At 49.0% G+C, this 26885-nt stretch overlaps 1 protein-coding gene across 2 annotated transcripts; it reads left to right on the top strand.

Annotated features, from left to right (window-relative positions):
- The first annotated feature begins 444 nt into the window (after nucleotides 1–444).
- On the top strand, nucleotides 445–25760 carry LOC114696093 (tubulin polymerization promoting protein). 2 transcript variants are annotated; one of them, XM_028873646.1, is made up of 4 exons: nucleotides 445–532; nucleotides 11005–11322; nucleotides 20615–20768; nucleotides 21038–25760. In XM_028873646.1, the coding sequence occupies exons 2-4, from the start codon at nucleotides 11009–11011 to the stop codon at nucleotides 21230–21232; spliced, it is 663 nt and encodes a 220-aa protein (XP_028729479.1). In that variant the 5' UTR covers nucleotides 445–532; nucleotides 11005–11008; the 3' UTR covers nucleotides 21233–25760. The 2 variants fall into 2 exon arrangements, with proteins under 2 accessions (XP_028729479.1, XP_037053143.1); XM_037197248.1 differs by lacking the exon at nucleotides 445–532 and adding an exon at nucleotides 7615–8100.
- Nucleotides 25761–26885: the final 1125 nt, after the last annotated feature.

Genomic DNA, 26885 nt, shown 5'->3' with positions numbered 1-26885 from the left:
GAGATCCCGTGGCAAGTATCCTTAGAAGGAAGGAAAATCAGCAGACTCTCGGGATCTTTCTCATACAGGTAACCGGAGCGGCCAGCATCTCATCACGTGCATCTAGCTCTCAGTGCATGTAGGAATCAGCAACCGGCTGTGTTCAGTGTAGGCTGCAACTGCGCCACCAGCCTCAGCTTCCCCTTTGGGAATGGCCGCACCCCCCGGTGCCCCAGGGCCAGGTGTGCCCCACTAGCTCTTCCCCAACCACCGCCTGGTTCCCACGCTCCACAGCTCCACAGACGACCGCGCCCTGGGTCGAGCTGCGTCCATAGGCTGGCGGTGCCTGCGGCAGCCTTGTAAGGCAGTAGCGGCCTCCCGTCTCGGTGCGCGGCGCTCCGGTCGGGAGGAGCCTCAGTGCGCGCCTAGGCAGGGCAGGAGGAGGGGCACGTGGGCGGGGCTGGAGGGCGGGGCCGGGCGGGCGACTCTGAGAGCTCAGCGCCCCCGGGCGCAAGTCTAGTCGCGGAGGCGCACCAGTGGACGCATCTTGGAGGTAAGCTAGCGCTGGGCGCTGTCCGTGGTCCGAGGCGCGGCTCCGGGGCCACAGGCTCTGGATGCCTCCGGTCTCTGAGGCTGGCCACCTGCCACTCTCTGCAGCGGCTCGACCAGCTCCCACTGCTGGAGCAGTGGTTCCTCTGAGACCCTGGGGCAGTGGTGTCAAGAATGGGTATGCGTGTACACTGAGCCAAGCGCATTGCGTCGCCACTTAATACGGTGGACCGAAAGCACCCCACGGTTCCCCACCAGATCCAGGTGCTAGGCCTGGCCGGGCCTTGGGTCGCTGCCCGTGGAACCTGGTGGCAAACGGTGTAAAGGGAAGCCACTGCCCCAAGCCACGCATATGGGAGCTGAAGCTCCCCGCGTCCACGGGTCTCGAATCCTGAGCCCGCGTTGCGTCCTGCAGGTGACAGAGCCTGTTCGGTCCTCCACCCCCCCACCCCCACCCCTTGCGAGCTTGCATCTCGCAGTCGAGGACGCAAGGGTTCTGTCAGGGTCGCATCTTGAACGCCCATGTTTGCGCGCGGGAGAGGGAGGGTCCGACCCTTACTGGGCGGTTTCGGTTATGTAAACGAGGCCTTGAACGAGGTGAGGAAGACGAGTAATGTCCTTTGTGGCGCAGCGTTGGACAGGCTTTGCTGTCCTGGTGATCGGTCCTGTGCGTGTCCTGGGGCTTATGATGGCGTTCGGCCCAGCGCCCACTTGCGTATCTGGACTCTCTTGGTCGCGTAGGTGGCCTGCATAGGCGGTGTGAGCTCCCCAGGGCTGGAGCAATGGGGGTGGTGTGGGGGTGGGGGACCCAGCTTGATTAGCCTTCAGCTGGGTTCTCTGGCGGCGGGCTGCTGTTTCTGCTCGCGTGCCAGCCCCTCTCCCATCACGTGACCCTGGAGGCCTGGCGAGGGGGAGGGGCACAATCTGAGTTTAGCGTCTCCAAAGGACTCCTCTATTCAGAAAAACTCGTGATTGCCACAGTGACCCACCATTAGAAAAGGTGCCCTAATTCAAGTGTCGTATTGAAAATGCTTGTCTTAACTGATGGTGAAGTGAGGGTAACGCGCAGCGGTACGTTTTCCTCCTGGTGCTCCTTGGATCCACCTTCTCCATTCTTTGAGGTTGTGGAATATAGCTATTTTAACTATCACCTAAGGGTTGGGAAGTTTTTATAAGCATTAGAATTTTTTATTTAAGAAAACTGAAACCACTCATGAGGGGTGGAGGTTTGGGAGAAGTCTCCATATTTTTCTGGAATTTTCTGGGCCCTGAAAACAGCTCTACTGGGTTCCACAGAGGATGAAAACTAGCTTCCTCAGCAGAGTCTGCTGGCCTATTTATAGTGCACAACTGAAGGAGGAGCCTGTAGGAGGTGTGATTTCAGTTCTGCCAGGAAAGGGGACCTTGCAGTCTTGTCTAGCCCTTCCCCCTTTCCCAGCAAGGCTGTGCCCAGAGACCCCATGCAGGAGAATGGAGCTTCTCACTTCCTACTGAAAGGAAGGGTTGGAGCTGCTCAGCCACAGGCTGGGTTCAGACATGGTGCCCAGCCCCTACCACCCTCATGGGGTCTCCTACTGCTGGTTCAACCTGGTAAGACCAGCTTCCTCATAGAGTAGGGTCACAGTGTTTCAACCTTAGCATCCTCTATTTATGGACAGGGCTTCCTTTGTCCACAGCATTCCACTACCTACAACACCTCCCAGTCAAAGCAACCCCACTCATGGCAGCCACCACCCATGGCATGGTGGCCCCATCCATGACCCACAGGAATCTCCTTATGGCATCCTTCACCAATGGCATCACTCACGTAGGGCATTCCACACCTAGGGCAGCCCCACCTAGGACCCACATCATCCTCCCACAGCACCTTCAGATCCATGCCCCATCTTACCTCTGGAGCACTTTGGGAGCCTGCTCTAATGTCCTATGCCAGTCCCAGGAACGGCCCTGCTGGGGTCCCAGAGGATATGGTTTCTGTGACCTGAAGCCTGTACTTGTGTGCCCCAACAGATGTCTTACTGTTATCAGAGTAAAGTCCATGGACAGAATGTCACTTCTGATGAAGAACGAAACCTTTTTAGGTCTGTGGTCTCTCTTAGCTGTACAGTAATGCATCTCAGCTGTAAGCTGTGGTTTGATGTCTAGATGCCCAAATGTAAGACTTTCTTTGGTCTTTCAGGCAAGTGTGAGGAGTCATGGTTCATGAGTCGTATCTCAGGCTCCTCTCCCACCTGCCAGGCTTAGTGAGCTCTGCCAGATGGCTGGCCCCTCAAGGTCCCTCCCATAGGGACCCTGCTTCAGTGCTGTAGTTTCAATTTCCTCCTGGCAACCATTCCCATTGCCCTTTGTCCCGTGGTGGAAAGTGTGGGGGTGGAAGGGTCTTATTAGTTTCATGAACATATATACCTGAACACTTGCCTGTGTTTTTTGACCTTTACACATATGAAATCACACAGCAACAATCCTATTGGACTGTCTTGACTAGTTTTAGTCTAAGCAGACTCACTCATAGCTCTAGTTTTCTGTTCTGTGAACCTCTTCTTTCAACTGTCTTTGGTTGCTTCCCTGTTGGGAGATCAAGAATACAGCTGCCTTGGACTCTCCTACAAACTGAAAGGCTCCTGAAAAACTGAAGTTTTTGGGTCTCAGATTATGTGCACCTTCAGATTTAGTGAGCAGGGGGTGTCCCACCAGTTACCTTCCTGTGTGGTGCTCTGTGCTCCACATTCCACCAACAATTGCCTAGGTCAGTCTTAAATGTTCCCACCTTGCAAGGTGTGTCTGGTATCTGGTTTGGGGTTGTGTCTGCACTTTCCTGATTATACTAATGAAGCTTGGCATTTCTTGTGTTCTCTGGCTCTCCCCTGAACTGTCTTGTTCTGTTGAGTAATCTCCCTTTTTTCTTATTGACTATAGAGGCTTTTTGTATATTGGACAAGTCAGTGTTTGTTGTATATAACAATCTTTCTTTATTTGAACTTTGTCTCTAATACTCTTTTAGTCTCTTAATACTCTTTGATAAGCAGAAGTTCTTAATTCCAGTCTTGCGCTGTTTAGAATCTTTTCCTTTTGGGAGTATGTACTGTATGTACTGTGGCAAATCTTCTCTACACATGAGAATTTGGCTGTGGACAGTAGTAGATGGGCACAGGAGCTTATCTTCCTCAAGTTCCCTGTAGGTGTGTCGTGTGACTATTCCACATCTTTGCTCACCTTGTCTGTGCACCTCCCTTTTTCTGCCCCAGCACATGACAATTGAAGGTGAGATGGGTGTCACAGAAGACAGTGCCATATGTAGTTCCATGCAAAACTCAACTTGGGTTGACTTCTCAAGACCTCTTGGTCTAGCCCCATCTGACCCTCTGACCCCTCACTTGGCTTTGCCCTCATGGGGCCTCTGCTTAAGTTGCTCTGTCTCAGAGTCCTGCTTCCTCTTCTGGTCAGTTTAGAAGCTGTGTGATGACAATGACACACTGAGTGACTTAACATGACATAAACTCATTCTCCTACAGTTCTAGAAGCCAGAAGTTCAATGTATCAGGTAAGCTGTGTTCCTGCCCTGGCTCTGGTAGGTCCTTCCTGCCCTCCAGCTTCAGGTTACTCAGGCATTTCTGGCCTTGTGCCTTGACACTCTGACAGTCTAGAGGTCTTCTTGTAATTCTCTCTCAAGTCTACCTATGCTACTCTAACAAGGATGGGAAATTTATACAGAACAGAAATGTATTTCTCACAATTCTGGGGGCTGAAGTCTAGGATCAAGGTGCTGCAGGGTCACAGTCTGATAAGGGTGGCTGCTTCCAAGATAGTGCCTTCTTGGAACATACTCCAGAGGAGAGGTCAGACCCTAGGTCACCACATGGTAGAAAGGCCTCAGCCAATTCCTTACAGCCCTCTTGGGAGGTCTTACTACACTCATGAGAGCCCAGGAACTGGATTTAATCGCTCCCCCAAAGGCCTCATACTTTTGGAGAGATGCATGCAGACAGGGTCTCTGTCTTGCAGGGGGAGAAGGGTGGGGATTGGCATACAATTTACCTTCTAATTGTGGATAATCTAGGTTGATTTCATGTCAAGACCCTATTTCCAAACCAGGATGCATGCAGAGGTCCTGGCATTAAGGTGTAGATACTTGTTTTATTTGGTGATCATGAAGCCATGTTGATGCTGAATTAGGAATCAGTCATCTACTGGTTCATCAGCATCCTCAGGACCTGCCCCGTGGCGCTTCTAAAGGGAGCATGGTGGCAGACCTTGGCATGCAACTGTGAGGTAGACACTTGAAGGAATGGTCATATAGCATCTCTGCTGTAACTTAACCCCAGAACATGGATCCACATAAGCACATCTCTTGATCTTGATTTTTATCCATTTGGACTCGTGTGGAATGCTGTATTGGCAAATATTTTAGAGGATGGTTTAGAAAGGGTGTTTGATTAGATGATGTGTGATGGAATTTGATTTCAGTACCCACTACTGGCCTTAGACAATTTTCTAGAGCCTGGATCTCATACTAAATGCTGGATATGAGGGGCCTACCACTCTCTTACTCTCCACTCACATTTCTACAGTCATCCAGGGTTCTGGGGAAACCTGGTCTCTGGCTGGACAGTGGGGATGCCTTAAGGAAGGTAGACACTCCGGAATGTCTCATGGTTCTTCTTTATGCTCAATCTTAGGCTTCCACTTAATGACAGGGTTTTGTTGCATTCGTTAGTTTTTTTTTTTTTTAAGAAGGTATTTCTGTGACCCCCATAACCAAGAATGGTGGCTATCCTCATTCTCTTGTTCTAGAACTGTAAGCCAGAAGTTCAAATGGTCACTCCTGAAAGTGGTTGTACTCTTTTTTTTTTTTTTTTTTTTTTTATTATGTAAGTGTTCTGCTCATGATGCTTGCAGGAGAGACAGATTCATTATGGTTTGTGAGCCACATGTGTTCTGAATTGACTCAGACTCTGAAGACAGCAGTTTTTACTCTGAGCATCTTCCAGGTTGTATTTGTATTCTATTGAGGCCGTCAGGGCAACATTGTAAGCAAGGTCTGACATGTGAATCCTAGGAAGGTAGGGACAGTGGGTAGCTGGATAGAGCAGCCAGTGACTTTGGGGAGTTCTGGACCCACTTCTGTTGCCATAAATGTTGAATACAAAGAAGGACACAGGTGGATAGAGGGGTCTAGGACTTTCCTCAGTTTCTTATCTTCTGTGGTTTCCCATTCTCCTTGCCCAAGATACCTCCTTCCTAAAAGTGTGGGGTTTTCTGGAGCACATAGTCCTGCTCTGCCTATAGTACTGCTCAGGCCTCGGGTATAGGAAATGAGTGGATATGGATGCTGGGCTCCCCTTTCCCTACAACAGCCAGGAGAATTGTGTTCTGTTTGACCTAGACACAGTGAGAAGCACAGGGTTTGGTTCTCAGGTCACCCTGTAGGCAGCAGCCTGGCCTTGGGACTCCAATCCTGGTGACTGTTCTGGAGCAGTGACTGAGACTGTGTACCACCTGGTCAGCCCTAGTCATACTCTGGGCTGTAGGCTTCTGGATGCACTGTGTAGATGTGACATGGATGATAAGGGGCCTGGCTGGGTTTCCTGATAGATTTGGGCTTCTGGTATTGCCTCTGTGTGCCTGCAGGATATACACATTCAGAAAATGTCCACTTTGTGGGAGTTCATTTTGCACAGGATAGAAGTTCCCATTGAGATAAGAGGCCACTCACGTGGAGTAGCCTGATGAGAAGCAGGGTGTATGGCTGTATTATTAATGAAACAAACAATTATCAGAGGATGTGTTGTGTATAAGTACACTCTAAAGTACAGAGCTTGTATAGGGCAGGCTGCCTGTGACCCATCCTCAGATGAGCACTCTCTAGGGCTAGCTGGATGTGTCTAGATCCCACACAGTCAGCCTCACCCTGGTTTTACATGGGGTCCCATTAAAGCCTTGGTGGGATGTAGTGAGGAGGAGGAAGTGAGCTCCAAGTGGATATTATCCATTTCTTCTTCTTCTCATCTTAGACAGACTTCTCTCTCTTGAACTCCAGGGCACAGTTTCTAATTAGCTGTCCCTGGCCTCACTTTTGCTGCTGAGGCCTGTGGAACTGAAAACAGCTTGTCTGGTGGTCAGGGATTGAGTGGCATGTGTCTTACAAGTGGATAGAAGTCTCGTCTCCCTAGATTTATCTGGAGATTGCTTATTTCGTGCCCTATGATTCTCCATGCCCTATCAGCCTCCAGTGACCAGGATGAAATGGCGTTCATGGAACATTCTAAAGAAAGAGCTATACCTGTCCTGTGTGCTCCTGTGGGGATTCTCCAGAGAGGCAGAGGTGCTTTCTTCTTCCTTTCCACATTCTCTTCTGTTTACAGACGCTTGCCCCCCACACAGATACCTGTCCACTCACGGGCACCTGTCCTAGTCATGACACCTACTTTATTCATGGACACTCACATTCACAGATGCCTTCTCTGCTTGCGGACACCTTTTCCTTGTAGGCATCTGGTTGTAGCAATAGGCTCCTTGCCCTGCTTACAGAAAATTTACTGATCTCCTCATTTCTACTACCCCTGTACGAGGCTGTGCCCTGAGTTATGTAACATTGGAACTTAGTGACAAAGTCTCTCCTCTGTCACCTTTAGATTTTTCTTTCCTTCTTTTTTGATGGTGGAAGTACATGTGTACATGTTGGTGTGTGCTCAGGTGTACCATGTATGGGTGTGTGTGTGTGTGTGTGTGTGTGTGTGTGTGTGTGTGTGTGTACATGTGGCAGCCAGAAAGCAACCTCACTGTAATTTCTCAGAACTCACTAATTAGGCTAGGCTGGCTATTGCCATGTCTCCATCTCCCCAGTGTATGGGGGATTATATAAATACATACCACCATGCCTGTTTTTTTAAAACATGGGTTCTAGGAATCAAATTCACCTACTCAGCACCAACTGATCTCTTTTCCAAATATACTGTTATAATTTTCTTCAAGAAACTGGTTTATTTTATTTTTAGGATTTGCTTCAGTATTTTTCATTCTGAAAAATGGGGTTCAGTTGATTTCCTATGGGCTTTGTTGGGAACAAGTCAATCCTTTGGAGTTGGCAAGGAAGACTTGGGGTATATGGGATGCAAGAAACCCTGCCTGAGCTAAGGGGGCCCTCAGGGTTTGCAGAAAGTCCTGTCTCTGGCATCTGACCATGTTCCCTCCCACTGCAAGATCTGTAATTCTACCTCTAGCTGGCCTCCCCTGCCCTTCTCAGGCCTGGTCTGAAGATGCAAATCTGGTAACATAGTCTGTCCCTACACTCAGTGCTGCTGTGGATAAGTTACCATCTCCTGCCCTCCTGGCCCCTCAGGGAATGTAAGCAGCCATCGCTGGGTCACCAGCTGGCGCCACTCCCCTCCTCCACAATACCTTCTCTCTTGGCTCCCAGGGCAATCACTGCTGAAGGAGGCTGGTCCAGGAAAGAACACCTGCTGATAGGCAGACTCCATAGGATGAAGTTTGGCGTACATCCTTCTGGCTGAGAGACAATGAATTACAGGCTATCAAGAAAGGCATATCCTAGGGACACAATGCATATCTAGGGTATGTATTTGAGGTACAGGACTCACACCTGAGAGGTTATCATCCCTTTACCACCATATTTGATGGATCAGGCACCTTCCTGGAACCTCTTCTAAAGCCTGACTTCCCTGGTGGAAATTTTAGTGGGACACACTAAGGTCTCTTTAAATTTTAACTTTGCCTCAGATGCTGTGGAGAGGAAAACCAGGAGGCCAGGGCCTTTGAATGGAGGTGGGCAAAGGCTGCAGCTGGCCATCCCACAACACTGGAGGAGTGAATTAGGCCTGTAGGTACCTCCCTATTCCAGGATACCTTGGATGCAGCTTTGATTCTCTTTAGATTCATATTTTTTTCTCACTGCTACACTGTGAGCTAATGGAACAGTTCACACTGGAAAAGACAGCCCCTGGGTAAGAGCTTGTGTCCTCACAGCCCACGCCTGGGTGTGCTCTGATAGCACAGGACCCTTCCTCTTTCTTTCACAGAACAAGTAATAGTCTAGTGGTCTTTGTGTAGCCACAAAGTTAGGACCTAACCCACTGCTACTTTTATTTTAAAGACCTTTTTATGATGTGCTATTCAGGTAATACATGTTAAGGGTAAAACACATCAAAGATGGAAGCCAAGTCTGGAGGCCTGACTACAGCACCAAGGTGCATCCTCAGCACCACCCAGGGAAGGGTCTCAACCCTCCTGTTTCAGCCTATCCTTTGTGCAAGTGTGTTGCTGGTGCTCTTCAGTGGTTGCTATGTAGATCTCATACTGGGCTGATCCTGCTGAAAAATCTTGGCACTGGAGCTATAAAATAGTGTGACCATGCTGTCAGCTACTCAGTGAAACATAGATGTCGGCTGCTTTGCCACAGGGTCCAAAAAAGCTCTCAGATGTCTTATTCCAGGGTTGAGTTGAGATGGGTTCTGCTTTCCAGACTAGCAGCAACTTAGATGTTACTTCATCCTCCTCTTGTTTTGTGCAGATGCCTTTTAGCCTTCACTGCTGCCCTGACTCCTGAGTCATGATCACTCATCTTCATAGAGTGTCACAGCAACTAATACGCTCTCTGAGCTCCCTCTGCAATCCCTAATCCCCTGGATGTGGGTAGGAGTCCTGCCCAGAAGCCTTTCTCCTACAGCAAATGAACAGTGTTGGGGCTGCAAGTGAGGGTCTTCCGCTACCCCTGTGGTTCTGACTCTTTCCCACGAGGACCCTCCCCACCCTGGTACTGTTCACTATCTTGTGGGGGCATTGTGCTGTAGGAACCTGGACAGAACACAGTTGACACCTGTCTGATGAGGAGTGGCCACATCAGTGGGAGACATATGCCATCACTTTCCTAATGTGCCATTACCCTGCTGCTGGTTTGCTCAGAGTTCTTTCACTTGACTTGAATTTGTTGCTTGCCAGGATCTGACCTGCCTTAGTGTCCTGCAGTCCTCAGAAGGGCAGAGCCCATCTCCTGTTTCAATATCCTGTGAGGGCCCAGGGCAGAAGCTCAGGTAACTGATCAGGTAGATGGAATTGATTCACCATGAGTCATGTCTTGTGGGGATACAGGAACTCCTGAGCGTCACACTTAGCTCGAGCTTCCCATCTAACCTTTGCTGTCCTCATCTGCCCTGTTTGGGGCCCCCAAGAAGTTCCATTTGGGGGTGCATTGGAGTACCTTAAGAAGAGTCTCTCATCAAAAAGGCTGAGCTTTTCTGCTATGCTTTTATTACCATTTTCAAAGGGGGTTAGCAAGAAGGGGACCTGGCCCTGTGACTGATTGTTATCTGTGTCATTCTGGCTGTTTATGGAACTCATACCATTGTGAGCTCAGCAGGGGCCACATTTCACATCCCTTAGGGTGAGATATGCCTTGTTCACATTGATATTGAGATCTCCAGTCTGGACAGGGCCTGCACATTTCAACTTTGTCACCGACCCTCTATGGAGTGTGTGCCTGTACCAGGAGCTCTTCTTGCATTGAGCTGTTAAGCACTCAGTTCCCAGAGAGATGCTAACTGGGAGCTCATCATCTCTGTTTCCCAAGCTGGAAATGGCATGTGCCTGCCCTTACTGGAACAACAGTGGCCATGTTTGGATCATCTGCTTATCCTTGTGCTCCTGCGTCTTGCTGGGAGGTGACACCATCTCCTCAGTCTTAGCCTTCAGGGATGTCTGCCTGTCTTGAGAATCAACAGCCCTAAAAACCCAAAGACTATGGTTATATTTCAGGCTTCCCTATGGGTTCCCTCCTCTGAGCCCAAGGACCAACTGCATGTTCTAGAATCCCAGGGTGGGCCCTTATTGTGTGTCTCCAGGGTCACTCACCACCTGGGCATGGCTCATCTTCTGATCAGAAGACTCAGGTCAGAGGGACAGCAAGCATGGCATGACTGGCCTGGGTCCTAAGGATGGCATCATTTTATAGACCCTAAGCATCTGTCCAGGCAGTCACCCACAGCAGGTGAGGCCCAGGGAGGAGGCTATGGAAATGCAGCTGGGGGATCAAGGTAGAACCCACTGTTGCTGAGTCAGGCCCTGTCTCCTTTGCCCAGAGCCTGCATGTGTCAGGCTGGCAGGGTCAGTTCTAGGTCCAACACTGACCTGCTGGGAACTCAGAGGGGTCCCAGCCCCAGAAAGCATGTTCTTCAGCTCTTGCCATATCTTTTTTTTTTTTTTTTTGGCTTTTTTGAGACAGGGTTTCTCTGTGTAGTTTTTAGGCCTGTCCTGGAACTCACTCTGTAGACCAGGCTGGCCTTAAACTCGCAGAGATCTGCCTGGCTCTGCCTCCCGAGTGCTGGGATTAAAGGCGTGCGCCACTGCCGCTGCCCGGCATAGCTCTTGCCATATCTTGTTGCCTGGTACCACATACTGCAGCTAGAACCAGGGACACAGATGGGCTGTGAGAAGCAGAATGACCCTTTTCTTCTTCTTCCCTAGCAACATGGCTGACAGCAAGGCCAAGCCTGCCAAATCTGCCAACAAGACACCACCCAAGTCCCCAGGAGACCCAGCCAAGGACAAGGCTGCTAAGAGGCTGTCACTGGAGTCAGAGGGTGCAAATGAGGGGGCGGCTGCAGCCCCTGAGCTCAGTGCTCTGGAGGAGGCCTTCCGGAGGTTTGCCGTACATGGGGACACCAGGGCAACAGGGAAGGAGATGCACGGCAAGAACTGGTCGAAACTGTGCAAGGACTGCCACGTGATCGATGGGAAGAATGTGACCGTCACTGATGTGGACATTGTCTTCAGCAAGATCAAGTAAGTGACATGCAGGCTTAGGCAGCACAGCTCATAGCAGTAGCTGTGAGGGTCCCTGAAGTATCTTGCTTGCAGATTCTGTGCCCACTTCTTAGCTTCAAGCCTCCAGAAGTGTCTGGGACAGTCTTGGGAGTACATTGGCCCCTAGTGCCTTGGAACTCCTTGGCTATGTCCTGAACTGTGGTCTTAGCTTCAGTCTGTTAGGCCTTGGGTGGGGGCTTTCTGGACTTGAGAAAACTTAGTTAACTCTAACCAATACCCAGGTTAGTGAGCTGTTGCTAGACATGATCAGGATCTGCTTAGATGAACAGAGACCTAGCCACCGTGGGCTGAGTCTATGAGGTTAGTGTGGGGGCCAGGCCTGTTTGGCCTTGTTTCCAGGATATGGCAGTGGCTCATGACACTCTCTTCCAGTTCCTTGTCCATCTCTGTTGATTGTTTACTTGAGAAATGCTCACACGTGCTGACAAATTGATACAGATCAGAGAATGGCCATTCATCTCCTGTGTTGTCAAACATCTATGTGCTGTCAGGTCCTGTGGTTGATCTCTGTGGGTGCTACTAGCTGAGCATTACTTCCTCCTCTGGCTTTGGATGGGTGATGTGGTGTTCGTAACTGTGGTTGTTGATCACCATTTTGATTGTGGAATTGTTGGTGTTCTCTAGGCATAGTAAGGCTTCCCTGCCCCCAGGTTGTGCACTTGTGCCTGGAGGAGTCTCTGAGCAACAGGCAGAAAGGTATAGGTGGCCTGGCAGATGGTTCATGAGAGCTCCAACAAGTATCTCATGCCAGGAATTTAGACATTCCTGGCAAGATGGAGGGATTTAATCCGTGTCCCAGTGGGAAGAGGTGAAGTAAGCCATTACTAGATGCAGGGCACTGTGACCAGGGGATTGGGATACTGATATCTTTCTGTTCCAGATGAAGCCAGATTCCCCAAGATCCTGGTTGAGAGATGAAAGAAGGCTGAGCCAGAATTTTCAAGGTCCTGGCCCCTAGGAAGGGGCTCTGTGGAGATTACTGAGCTGGAGCCTAGCTGTCTCCACCCATCCCAATGCTGATATAAACTTTGCTGTGTACTGGGAGTTTGAGATTCTACAAAGCAAGAAAATCTGAATCCCATGCCCCCTGATGAACTTCCTATTGTACATAGTACATGAGAGTGTGTCTGGAGTATCTTAGATTTGAAAAGTTGTACTGGAAAGGCTGAGAAACGTACCCCAAAGGGGCTCTGCATCCTGACCTTCTCCAGGCCCCACTGACCCCAGAGGACTCCAAAGAGAAGTCTGAGCTGGTCCATTCTGCTTGCTCTGTTTCCTTGTGGCTTTCAACCCCAATGAGAAGCTGAAGAAGAGACTCTCCATGCAGCCTCAATCTCTGAATGCAGATGCTGTGTGTACAGAGTTACCCCTAGTTCCCCTTTCCCATCCATCTCAGATCCTGTTCCTATGATGACTCAGACCTACCTTGTCCTGAAGTTCAATTGTTGTGAGTTAGGATGTGAGAAAAAATTATGGCCAGTGGCTCAGATGTGATCACTTTACCCTGATGCTCACTGTGAAAGTTCTCATCTCTATTCTGGCCAGGTTCCACTGTGATAATACTGGCACCAGTTCCTCCCAAGCCTATCTGGGAGGCAATTGGCCAGGGATCCTATGAACTTCTGGACCGTGGTTCTTGGGTTTCTAAACCTTCTTTCTCCACAGCTTCTTCTATGTGCAGTGCTGTTGAGTAGCACTGACCCCTATGTGACTCCTGCAGAGGAGGGTCTACTGAACATCATATATTCATTCTATTGCTTTTATAAGAAGGACCCAAGACAAAAGGTCAGAAGATGGCTTTTCCCCCAAGTCCCTAAATAGGACTGCATACTCATTGGAGATAGAACAGGTCATAAACACAGGCATATGTATGCAGCAAGATGTCTATCAGCTCGAAGGACCTCCATACTGCTGCTGCTCCTCCACAGGTGACCGAGAAATCTTGTTGCTTATAGTCCCTGAGATTCTCTAAACTTCACCAAAGTGACTGCCCCTGAGTTTGGGTACTGACACCACCATGGGCCTTGTCTGTGGGGGCTTTCCCAGACTTGGTAGAGCTTACTGTGCTCATCACATGGCCTGTCCCGGCTGTCACCTGCTGGGAAATGTGCAGCCTCCTCAGAGAAACTGGCCTTATGGGTTCCACTGGAAATTCCAGGCAGGGACAGACAGGTAGGTCCTAGTAAACAGAGGTGCTCTGGTAGGTTGGCCAGCCATGAGTGAGGGGCACTGACCCAGGCTGCAAAAATGATCAGCACTAGAGCCTCTGATACAATTTTCTCATCATGGTGTCAAGAGCTTGTATTAGGCCTGTAGACATGCCCTGCAACACTGAGACCTAGAAAAACTAAGTTAGCTGTGTCTAGCATGTGCAACAGTTAAAGCTGATTGCTTTATGGAGCTCACTACCATGTCTAAGCTGGCAATAACTTGGACAGCTCCTCACCTTATCTTTCCCCATGTTCCTTCTCCACCAGCAGGTGTCCCTTACAGACCCAACCCTGAGCTTACCAGAACCCCTGGAAGCTGTTCCTACACTGAGAACACATGGGGTGTCTTTTCAGACACTCTCTTGGAGACCCAGAGACTTGTGTCTGAGGGACCTTCTAGAAGGGATTGTTGGAAGGTAGGAAGAAGTGGCCTGCCCAGAGGTTAGTCAGCTTCTCCAGTTTCTTCTGAAGAAGGCTACCTTCCAGTTGTTATGTGCCTTTATATGTGCACCCCACCCCATGTAGGACTTGGGTTTTTACAGCCTCTCAGTGGGTGGTACTATGTGGTCATGGGTCTTCTGGATGATGTGGGCCACAGAGGACTGAGAACTCCAGCTCCACATGTCCTTCCTGACATGTGGCACACGGGTGGGGGTGGGGCACTAGACCCATATGAGTGAGCCGTGTGAAGGGAATGCTTATTCCCAGAATGTAGAACTTGAGATTCTCAGACTCCAGGACACAGCCATTCTTCACTGTAGACTCTGGGCTGCCTGGAAACCTTAGAGGGTCCCTCCCTGCCTTGCAAGTCAAAGTCCTGGAAAGCAAGTGTATGCAGAAGCCCAAAGAAGGCTCAAGGCTGTGATAGTCTAGACAGACAAGCTGTAAGTGCTGTATTCTAATGCCGGCTGTGCTTGCTGACACTGTGGGTATACACTGGGGCAGGTGTCTAGCTGGGTGGCTGGGGGAGCCCAGGTGAGGATCCTGCACTAAGTAGAGGCCCAGAAATTCTGATGTTCCTTTTGCCCTCACACCTGGATCCTTGAGAATGTAGAGGCTGCCATCCCCTCACCTCTACCATCTTTGAATTCTCCTTCCCTCTCAGAACCTGAACTCTATTGAGGTTATGACCTATGTCCCACTTGGAACATCTCTGTTCTTGAGGAAGAGCCTCACCTCTCAGGCATGTGTGAACAGAAGATTTGGACTTGGACTCATGCTGTCCTCAAGTGTAAGGGGACAGTATTCTGAGTACCAGGGTGGTGGGAGAATACTGAAAGGGCTTCACAAGAAGGGCTGGGGACCTCTGGGGTTGAGATTTCCAGGAAAATTGTGGCTGTGGTGGCACTGCTTGTATTATGAGAGCTGGGTGTTTGTGGTCCCTGAGGGACAGCAATGGCAGCTGCAGAGGCCTTTGCCTCCTCTGGGAATTTGGGGCCTGGGAGGAAATTGCTTAGGTACCTCCAGGAAGTTGCTGACTCTGACAGGACTTGAGAGAAAAAAAAAGTTCAACTATTTCTGTTTTGGGGCAGGTTGCCATGGCTCTGCAGGCGTGGCGCCAGCTGGGGTATCTGCAGCCTTTGTTTAGGTCCCTGTCACCATGGCAGCGCTTGTTTGTTTTGATGTTACTATGTGTTAAATTTTAAACAAATTTCTTGAAGCTCTATACCAACTTTTATTGTGGACTACTGTTAACCTAGACTTTCCATCTTGCAAAAGGCTCAGAATGGTCAGTCTCCACACAGTTAACAGAGGCCTGACACTGAGGCAAGGCCAGGGGTGAAGCTCGAGAGGCACCTGGGGGCCCTCGGGATGTGTGTGTGTGTGTGTGTGTGTGTGTGTGTGTGTGTGTGTGTGTAGGACTGTCTGTAATGGGTCTATGTGCCTGAGTGTCTGGTGTGACCTGTCTATGCTTGTGGAAGAAGAGGTGTAGGAGCCTCGGGGTTGGGCTGAGCTTACCTACTGCCTACTTACTGTGACCACCATACTACCAGATGAGGAGGCCCAGAGATCTTTGGCCTCCCTGGACCAGGAATGGGTGCTGGGTACCCTCCAGAGTAAATGCATGGATTCCTGCCAACACTGCGTAGAGTCAGAAAGTAACTTGGCTAAGGTATCGAGGGTGTCCATTATGTCTGGATACAGGTCAGAAGGAAGCAAGGCCAGTCCCTACATGTAGAAAGCAGGGTCTAGATTTGTCTAGCCTGAGATTTGTCAGCTTCTGCTGAGTATACGAGTCGCTTGGTGTTCCTTACATGCCACAGCTAGTCAGGAAGGCCTGTTGGGATTCTTCTGACATCTGTATGCTGCTGTGGAGGCTCAGCAAAGCAGCTCCCTAGGCTAATGTAGCCCATTACTCCTAGGAACAGGCTCTAGGTCTGGAGAGTCCTGGCAAGATTTCTGGGAACCCATGGGAAGGTCAGGGTTCTGTGTGTACCCACCCAAACATCCCAGAGATCCAGGAATCTGGACATGTGAGGACTCTTGGAGGCAGCCTCTGTTCCTGACTGTGGAACCCACCCAGTTCCATTCACCTATGGCACACATGCCCCTGGAGCTCCTCCTTCAGGCTCTACTTCCTGAGTCTTGGGTAAGACTAACAGTCACATGCTCCAGGGGAAAGTGGCCTAACCCTGCAGGCCTTGAATGGAGCAAGATCCAGCATGCATCTTAGTCTTCAGGTGTCCCAGTGTCTGAAGCAACTATTCTTGCTTCTGCATGGCCCTCTAGTGGCTACATATGGCAGTGCAGGGAAACTCGGGGTTCTGACCTTTGTTGGGGGATAGACAGGACCTGTAGACTTTTTTTTTTTTTGCCCGATAATCATTGAGTTAGTGGACCCTGTGCTTTGTGGTCAAGGCTCCATCTGCTCTGATGAGTCTTCAGTAACCAGGTAAGGATCAGGCCGCTGTGATGAGAGGCACCTTCCTGCTCCTCAGCTCCTCCACCTAGGCTTGGGAAGTTGGCTGGCCAGTGTATAAAGGACATGTAAGAGAATGAATATCCATAACTTGTCTGAACAACCGCAGGAACATCTGTCCCCATGGCTTACTCCTACTCAGTCCAGGCCAGAGCCACGAGGAGGTGGGGGTGGGCAGATGTGGTGCTCATTTGGGGTCACCTGGAAAATGTTTATCCCACAACCTCCAGCCCCTTGGAAAACACAAACTGACAACTGAGAAGAGGCTTTAAGGATGACTTGTCCCCAACAAAGGGAAGTAACTGTGCTGCAGGTTACAGATGTCCCCACCAGGCAAGCTGGTGCCTGCCTGTAAACAAACATCTGGAATGTGCCCAGAGCAGGGCTGCAGCAGTGTTGCTGCTGGCCTCTGATTTCCTGGAACAGGCAGAATCCTGTGGCTGACCGGCAATCCAGGCCCCTCTAGGCAGAGAGCACACTGCCTGCTCCCAAGAGATTTCCTGGGTCCAGTGACCTGCTGAGGGTACAAAGAACTGACAGGCCTAGACTTTCAACAGCATCAGCACAGAGAGACCTGAGAAAGAAACGAGAGACTGGTGTCTGAAGAGAATGACCAGATTTCTGCAACCCTCTTGAACACATCTAAAGAGTCAGAGACATTGGTAGCAATGGCCAACTTGGGCCCATGGCAGCTGAGGCTGCTCTGTGGTTCAACAGACTCAGGTCAGCACCCATATTATTTCTACAGAGAGCCTCCAGAAGGGCTTCCTATGAGGAAGTACCCCTGCAAGGCAAGATCCTGGACTAGAGGTCCTCACTACCCAGGGGTCCTTTCCAGGTCCTTCAACTGCCCTCAGACCACCACCTGTATAGGGAAGGTATATCTTTCCACCCCAGAAACACCTTCTCTGCCTGCTGACAAGGATCTCGCTGACAAGGATACTCCCTAGTGGTTACTTCAGAAGCAACAGCTTCTGTAAATTCAGGAACTAAGAAGCCAGGCATTCCTGTCTTGTCCTGTGTACCCCATCTTTCACCACTTAAGAGTTTTCTTATTACTCAAGCCCTGACAGGGACCCCTTCACAGAGGTGATGAATAGGTTGGACTAGGGGCTCTGTGAAAGCCCAAAGCTGAGGTGGGGAGTGGTGGTGTTTGTGGTATTGGCCATAGAGGAGTAGACCTTCCTCAGAGGACTCTGTTGCCTGACACTGGGTCCTGACCCCCCTAGCCAGGTCCCAGGGTTCCCAAGAGACTGAGAAGGTGCCCTGTACATATGGGGACAGGGTCTGGGAAGCAATCCCAGGCTCCTGGAGTATATTTGAACAGACACCCACTTGTAGGCTAGCTTTGGACAGCTTGGGAGCCAAAGACAGGGAAGGCCAAGCCCTAGGAAGAGTCCTCAGTCCTGGGAGCTCTAGATATAGACTCACTGTATAGGAGAACCCTGAAGAGGTTTTCTCATTATAAGGAAGAAATGGGCATTGTCTTCCCAGAGCTAGTTGGGGATTCTGCTTCAAGAAGTGCCTGGGTCTCCTGAGAAGAGTTCCCTGTGAACTGGGCACCAAGACAGGGCCTCCTTTCCCCAACAACACAGTTAGACTTGTGGGGACACAGGCCAGAAAGGGATTCTTGGTACCAGTAGGGCAAACATCCAGCTCTATCTGAATGTGGCCTGTGATGGAAGAGCCCCTCCAGTTACTCCATCCCCCGGTGACTCATGCTGGTGGTGCCTGGTGCCGAGGCTGCCCAGAAAGGGCTGTGTTCCCCAGCAGTGGGTTGCCAGGCTGGCCATTAGGCCTGGCATCCTCATGTCAGCCCAGGAAGGGTTGTGAGTAGGAGACAAGAGTGCCATTGACTTCTCAGGACAAACAGAGCAGCCCCAAGGGGCCTTAGATCAACACCCCGCCCCCCAAGGTCCTAGTAGAGAGGGAAAAGCTGTCAGCCCCAGGCACCACTGGACTATGAGGCCAAGCTGCTCAAGTGCCCTGGATCACCCAGTATTCCAAAGGTAGCTGGTAAGTGCTCTGGGGCTGAGAGCACTGATGGACTAGAATATACCTTCTAAGACACAAGGCATCTACTGAGGTTCCATTACCTGTATCACAGGTAGTTCTACAGTGTTCTAGTGTCACACAGTCCCACTGTGAGGCTCTCGCTCCTATGTTGTATTTTTGATCCAAGTGTAATACCCCAGTGGCTTCCCCAGTCTCCTGAGAAGTAGGGGTGGCCCACACCATGGGGTTCTGTGCATTTCTCAAAGGATGTTTGGCTCAGCTCTCCTTTGTGTTTGAGACAAGTGTAAAGTTTGAGACTCTTTTAGACACCAGTAAAAATTCAGGGTGTGTGGGAATAGTAGTATTTTCAGGTCTGGTTCCTTAGCCCAACTACTAGGGGTCCACTTTGTTATGTTGTCACTGTGTATCCTCACAATGTTGTCCACAGAATGCTTTATCAGGCCACTGCTAAAAGGGCATTTGGGTGGTTTTCAAGTTTGAATAACTGAAAAAAATCTGTACAATATTCACACATGGGTTTAACATGAGCTTAAATCTTCATTTCTCTTCAAGCACCCTCCCCTCCCTCCCAAAAGGACTGGCTCATGGTCTTTCCTCCTTATCATGCAGCAGACATTACCCTCATTACTTCTGCTGTTCCCATGGGTGACTTCCTGTGTGTGCTGGCTCCCTATCCATGGGTTTTCTTTGGTTAGGTGTCTGGTCCAAATACTTGGCCCATTTGAAAATTTCTTTTCTTACTCTTAAGTTCTTGGCACATTTCAGATACAAGCTCCTTTTCAAGTTTGTGTGTCCTAGTATTTTTTTTGCAGCTCTGTGGTATTTATCTTCAATGCTATTTGAAAGAGCATGGTTTTTAATATTCTGAAGTTGTCTTCCCATTTTCTATTATTGAAACATGATGATCTGGCATCATTTCTAAGAAAACCTTGCCCACCCTAAGGTCACCCAGGTTATCTACCAAATGTACTTACAAAAGTTAGCTCTGGGGTCATGCTCTGAGTAAACTCTGCATGTGGTGTCATCTGTGGATCCTAGTTGGTTTATTTTGAAGAGGTAGCAGCTGTTCTAGTTATTTTTTGAGATGTTCCTTTCTCCTTGACCTTGCTCAAGTTAGGCACCTGTGTGGACATTTCTGGACTCCAGATACACTGATCTATATGTCTCAGACCTTGTATCTTGCATACTGTCTTTTTATAAGGTGTATTGGAATAGTGTGGTCTCAGGCCTGCAACTGTTTGTTTTCTTAAACTCATCTTGGCTGCTTTGGATCCTGTGCTGATGGGCGGCCCTAAGAGCCCCACTGGGATTTTGTCAGTCAGCTGTATTCAAGCCCCGAACTCAGCATGGCAGCTGGGGTTAGTGGCATGCCTGGCCATAACAGGTAGCTTATCTCAGGCCATTTGACTAAACTCCCCAGCAACATGCAGGACTTGCAGGCTTGTGCCTCATTCACATTATGTCAAAACTTTGAAAACTTCACTCATCTGGATTAGTTGGGGGTGAATGCCAAGTTGAAAATGGTTTAAAGTAAAAATTACTACAAATAATTTCATAACTTTTAAAAATACTACCTGAGCAGCCTTGGAGGAAGGATTTTGTGAAATGATGGTATCTGGGATGCTCCCTGATGGCGGGGTAAACACAGTAGGTGAGAGCATCAGCTTTAAGCCCCATCCTGCTGACCAGGCTGCTCATCACCGCTCCAGCTTAGGATCCTGATAGGGACAGGTGTTATGGCTCCTCCTAATCTTGCTTACTTTGATAACCAGAATCTTAGGCCCCTCCTGAGCCACTTCTGACCCGGGTTTAGGCCTGGGCTCCCTCCTGCTCCTTGACTGGCTAGGGTGTTCCTGGAGGAGATAAAGGGATCTTCTTTCCTGGTTTTTCCTCTGCCCTCCCACCCAGGAGAGACCACACTGCCTGTTGTGGAACAGTTCTTAGAGAATATGCTTCCTTCATTCTTTCCAGGCTGCTGGCAGTTGCTGGTGGTTTTTGCCTGTGACCAGTAGGGATCACTGCAGAAGGGAGGGAAGGATGGTGTACACGTGGGCTGGCCCCAGAGGACCACTACCTGGGGACTTATAAGGCTTATCACCCACAGAGGGAAGTCCTGCAGGACCATCACCTTTGAGCAGTTCCAGGAGGCACTGGAGGAGCTGGCCAAGAAGCGGTTCAAGGACAAGAGCAGCGAGGAGGCTGTGCGTGAGGTGCACCGGCTCATTGAGGGACGAGCGCCAGTCATCTCCGGTGTCACGGTGAGGGGGTGGGGCTTAGTACTCTTGATTGCATCTGCCCTTGGGGAGACCATGGCCCACTTGACTGGTTAGCCCCATAAGTCTGGGGCTAACCTGGAGCCAGGAGAGGTAATCCCTTGTCTGGACATGTGGCCTAGCAGACTCACATTCCTTGCCAGCTCCTCCCACAGCCCCCGCCACCTCCCACTGAAATGCTACAATAGATGGTGGCAGTTTTTACCCAGCCCCTCACTTGGCTTGTGATAACACCCTCTTCTGTTCTCTTTCAGAAAGCTGTGTCCTCACCTACGGTGTCACGGCTCACAGACACAACCAAGTTCACAGGCTCCCACAAAGAACGCTTTGACCAATCAGGAAAGGGCAAGGGCAAAGCTGGCCGCGTGGACCTGGTGGATGAGTCAGGTTATGTGCCTGGCTACAAGCATGCAGGCACCTATGACCAGAAGGTGCAGGGGGGCAAGTAGCCTTCAGGCCGAAGCTCTGAGCTGCAGGAGCCAGGCACAGGACTTACACCCATTGCACTTCATTACATTCCTATGTTCAACTGGGCAGAACTCAAAATGCACCTCCACTAGGCAATGGTAGGGGCAATGCCCAGGCCTCCTCCTGCTGGGTGCTTTGACACTTCTCTCTCAGACCCCAGGTTTGGGCCATCATTCATTGTCCTTTCCTAACATACCTGCCCTGTCCACAGCTGGGAAGTGGACTGCTACTTCCAAACTGTCTCCCAGGATCATACCACACTGGCCACTTGATCTGCAGGTAAAAAGGGGTGTTTTGAGTGCTGGTAGGTATAAGGATGAGCAAAGCAGATATCAGAACTCACTGACTTATCCAGGCACTTCTAGGGCAGTAGGAGCTAAGGAACTAACCAACTGCATAGAGCAATTCATCTTTCCTGACCACAGGACAAGACTGAGGCTATCTGGTTGTTGTGCCAGTGTGTGTGTGTGTAACAGCTCACATCAGTACACATGTGTACGTACACACACACACACACACACACACACACACACACACACACACACACACGACTCATGCTCATCAACCAAGTCTGTGCTGAGAGTGGCCAAGAGACAATGGAAGCCCCCTGGTTACCGGGGGAGTGACTTGGAGCATGAAGCTAGAAGTTTTTTCAGTGCTGGTCTAAGAAATGGCAAGACTATGTGCTTGGTCTCAAGAGTGGTCCAGGGAGATCCAGAACATGAAGCTGCCATGACTTCTCCTTGCTCTATCCCATCACCAGGTTGGGACACACATGATGCTGAGACTTTCGATCCAGACCAAGCCTGGGCTTCACCAGTGTGAGATGGCAGCTTCTGCCAGGGCAAGTTATGCTGTGCTTTGCTCAAAAGTATGTGTTTTCAGCTCTATGAAGCCACCTCGGAGTTCAATTTCCTAACTTTTCTCTCAAGTGCAAGTGCAGGGCCCTGGACACCAGAACTAACCGCCCCCCCCCAAAAAAAAAAGTCTTGCAGCATCTACTAGGGTTTCTTTTACTGCCATAGGAGAGAACACATGACTCAGCTCATCCACATGTAAGGGCGCCACTCAGGCAGGCCCAAAGGCATGTGCTGCCATCATTACAGCCCCACAGCAATTGCTTCTTTGCATGCAACTTGCTGGACTATGTGTTCTTGTTCCTAGAAAGAACCCAGTGGTCTCAGGACATGGCTCCCAGAGCAGGTAGCTGCTGAGGGTGGGACATCTTACATGCCTCGGCACAGCAAAGGTAGACAGCAAGGCTGTCTTCCTCACTGCCATAGCACACAGTAACATTATCTACTCCTCTGGGGCCCAGAGAGCATATCTTCACTGCAGCATGAGAGAAGACTGCCTACTAGCCTGAGAGAGAAAAGCAGGGGCCTCAACACCAGACCTCCTCCCACAAGGCCCTCTGAAGGTTCAAAGTTACCAAGCCCCTCAACAGAGCTACCACTGGAGGATGGGGATGGTCCTGTAGTCAGCTTCTTCCCAAGGTTCTGAGAGTCTGCAGTACCTGGCATTCAAAGCCAAGTAGTGGAGCCTCTGTTCTGAAATCTGACCTCGCTGGTCTGGAGAAACAAAACGGACACTGGCATTTCTCATACTCTCCTCCAGAACCCCTAGTCCCCATGTGGCTGGCAGTCTCTTGGTCTGATGCTGTTCTCTTCTACTGCCTATGAACAGCCCAGTTGCTACCATCATAGCTGAGTGAAATGGAACACACACAAATTCATCAGGAGGTAACTGCATATGGGCCAGGGCAGGCTAGGGTGGTGTCTGCGAGTCCCCATATCAGGCAGTGGGTCAGATGTGTCCCTGACCCCATAGTAGTCTGAGGACCCTGGACACAGTCTCCCATTCAAAGGGCCAAGATGAAAGATTGATGTCCAGATGAAGACCCAGGCAAAGTCCAGGGTTAGCTGCCTGGGAGCACCTAGAAAACAGGGTTGCCTATGAGCATCGAGGAAACAATCTAAGTGTCCACCTTCATAGTCACCCAGCCTCATGGAGAAGCTTCATTATCAACTGGCCACCTTGCCCATGTGCTGGAGATTGAACAGAACAGCTCAGAGTGGTGAGCCCATATAGATTCTGGGCAGCAGAGGGCCAGAACTACTATCTCAGCTCCCACAGGTAAAAGCCTCAGCAGGAGAAGATAAAAACTTCAGAAAGCATTTGGTCCAGACCAGGCCTGGGCAGGTGTCCCATCAGTGTGAGAAGGGAGCTTTTGCTCTAACACAACTTGGGCTCTGTAAATGAAAACTGGGCCACTGCCTTGCTGGTCCCCGCTGTCCTAGCACAGAACCTGAACAACCGTGGGCTCCGGAGGGACAGTCCTAGTCCCTCCCATGTATCCCTCAGCAGCACCCAGAAGTGTGCCAGACAAGTGGTCTTCATTGTGTCCTTCTTACTCCCCGAGTTTCCTCACACAGCACCTTCCTTTAGTCAGTGTTAAGTTTAACTTTGAAAATACACCATCCCTCTAGATGATACATCATCTAGCAAGGAAAGGGTAGTAACAATTAGATCACCAAGACTTAGTGTCTCCATACTGTCAGTTTAAAGTGTCTATGGAATTCATTGTGGCATCTGTGTACCCTCTCAACACAGAAACTGGTTGGACTCCAACTCTTCTGTACAAAACAGATGTGCATTTCCCTCAGTTTCTGATTTGAACACACAGGTAGGGTGTTTGTCTCTGTTGCATGTTTTATGCGATACCAATTAGCTTTTACTAATCATGGATAAATAGAATTCAGTATCTATCTGTGAATTAAAAAAAAAAAACAAAAACTCTGCATAGCACGTAAACCGAGACCCAGAGCCATGTGCTATTAGGTGATAGGATGGACATACAAGAGACAGGGACAGGTTCTCTCAGGTGATGACAACCAAGAGATGACATTTTTTTTCTGGAGAGGATACCCAGGAGACAGAGACATACTCTGTTGTGGGCTGATACCCAGGAGACAAAAAAGACACATTCTTATCAGGGGAAGACACTCAGGAGACAAAGTGTGACAGTAAGAAAATAAGGAGAGGTTCTGTCAGGGGCAATACTCAGGGACATGGGTTGTAGTGACAGAGAAGTTCTGTTGCAGGTGGCACTCAGGACATGTTCTGTTGGAGGTGACACTCAGGAACATGCTCTGTGTGGGGGTGTTATATACAGGGACACATTCTGTTGGAGGTGACATTCAGGAGAAAGGTACAGGTTGCAGGAAGAACAATGTAGATAAGATCTCAAGTGTCAGGGAAGGAAGGTAGGTAGGTAGGGTGTTTGAGAACACTGACTCTAGTAGAATTCTTATTTATTTCTATTTAATGCTATAAGATAAGCAACTAGTTAGTGGGAATGTTTTACCAAAAATCAAAGTTCAAATTACATGTTTAAATATTGTTGAAAGTCTATATTTATACTGGAGTATTTTTACACCTCTCAGTATCCTATCTTACACAGGGGCATAGGGACATTATGACAGATGGAGAGAGTTCTAAGTGGGCTACACAGCAGCCTCTGCCACTTTCCTGCAGTCTCTTCCTGGGAGATGACAGGTGCCTGCCCTGGGCCAAGACTCACCCTTCCCACTCCCAGAGGCCCTGGGTGCTCCGGTTCGTTTTAATGAATTGTTTTACTAGCACAAGGCTGTACCCAGGTGTTTACAAACTGTTCTGTAGCTGCTCTGGCACTAGAACTGGCTGAGAGGATTCAGACAAATGCCATGGCACAGACACCTATGACATTTGCCACCTGTGCCCTTTCAGGGAAAACTGCCTGTCTGTCTGCCTGGCTCTCTCTCCATCTGCAGACTTGTATACTACCTGGCTACAGCATGGGCACATTGGGAAAGCCCCGCCAACACCTTTTAAAATGGCAAGGGTGACAATTTAGCTGTACTGTGAAGACAGAATATCCTTCCAACACTGAGCCAAACTGCTCTTTTTCACCAACATACTACTGACCATTCTGAACTTTACAGTTCAGGGGTGTGGCCATCTTGGGACGCTTAAATTATCTCTTCCTTTAGACCTCTTAAACTAAACCAAGCCAAACAACAAAGGAAGCCTGTACAACTTAAACTTGAAAGGAATAATATGCTACTACTACTAGTTTGTACTAAGTTTTTTTCAAGAAAGGGAGTTAAGTTTATATATATATGTGATATATATTTTTACACTATTTTATTAATGTTAGGGAATATGGAGTATATCACTTTATCAGTGTGATGGGTAATGTTGATGTCATGGGTATTCTGACTCAGAAAGGCACTTATGCTGACATCTAAACTACACTTGCTCAGAATGTCTGTCAGGTCAGGATGGCCCTCCTGTCCCTCCTATAGAGTGCAAGGCATCTAGTCATCTGTTGGATGTATCATCATGGCCTGGCTCGTATTGCTTTAGTGAAACAGCTTGTGTCTATCAACATTTTGTTCATTGTGTTTGCTGTTATTAACATTGTGTGTCAAGTTGGTAAAGTGATGAATAAAGGTGTTAAAATGTGGATTTCTATTTTCCTCAAAGTATATGCTATCTATACTAGTTGTCACATCCTCTGGCCAGCAGGGCCTTGATACCTGGGTACTAACATGGAGGTGCCTAGAGTCTTTCCTTCAGCAAAGCTCACCAGCAGAGAGCCTCATGTTACTCTTACTCAAGGGGCTTTCTGCTTCCTAGCTTAGGCAGGACTTCGAGGGCACATACACCAGCCATCTGTCAGATTCAAGGCCAGGTCTGGCCCTTAGGTGAGGTCCAGACTTAAGGAGGACCATAAACTTGCATACCAGCATTCCAAAGGTGGCACATCATCAATCTGATGAGTAAAATTCAGGTCAACCTCAAATACTAGTCCAGGAAGATTGCTGCTAAGAGGAGGGAAAAAAAGGTTTTTTAGAAATGTAATAATTTGCAACCAGTAGACAAAATAAATAAATAAATAAATAAATAAATAAATAAATAAATAAATAAAATAAATGCAGAAAGTGATCACAAGGAAATGTCTTTGACATAAAGTAAAATAAAGAGAATAAGCAGGCAGGTGGCTTCAGATTAATAGTAGCTATGCAAATATTTTGTGAAACTAAAAATATTTCATTAAGATATTTGGGAACAATCACGAAAGTGAAAAGAGAGGCTAGTGCTCACAGGCTCTGGTGTACCTTGGAGGTATCCAGAGTGCTGACCAGCTTCCTGATTAGCAGGGGTAGAGAAGCTGAAAAGACACAATTTAAAAGTGGCCAGGAGTGGTGGTGCACATCTCTAATCCCAGTACTCAGAAGGCAGAGGCTAGAGGATCTCTGTGAGTTCAAGGTCAGCCTGGTCTACACGGTGAGCTCCAGGCCAGCCAAGGCTACATAGTCAGGACTGTGTCTCAAAACAGAACAAAACAAACAAAAAATGACAATACTGGAGCCAGAAAAAAAAAATCACACTAGAACAAATATACAAAATGAAATGGCAGATAGAACAAAAGCAAAGAAATACAAAACAGGAAAACTGATGAAACAATAAACCCAAATACATTTGTAATTTTGGGAAATGTCTAATGCCATGGCTGGCATCAGGAGGAAGGACAGACAGGAAGCTGGTTCAGCAGATACATGCTGAAAAGGTAAAGGACAGAAAGAGTGC

This window comes from Peromyscus leucopus, chromosome 19 (genome assembly GCF_004664715.2).
Source record: "Peromyscus leucopus breed LL Stock chromosome 19, UCI_PerLeu_2.1, whole genome shotgun sequence".
Taxonomy (NCBI): domain Eukaryota; kingdom Metazoa; phylum Chordata; class Mammalia; order Rodentia; family Cricetidae; genus Peromyscus; species Peromyscus leucopus.
The sequence above is the reverse complement of the archived record's forward strand: the minus strand, read 5'-3'. Positions and strand labels throughout refer to the sequence as shown.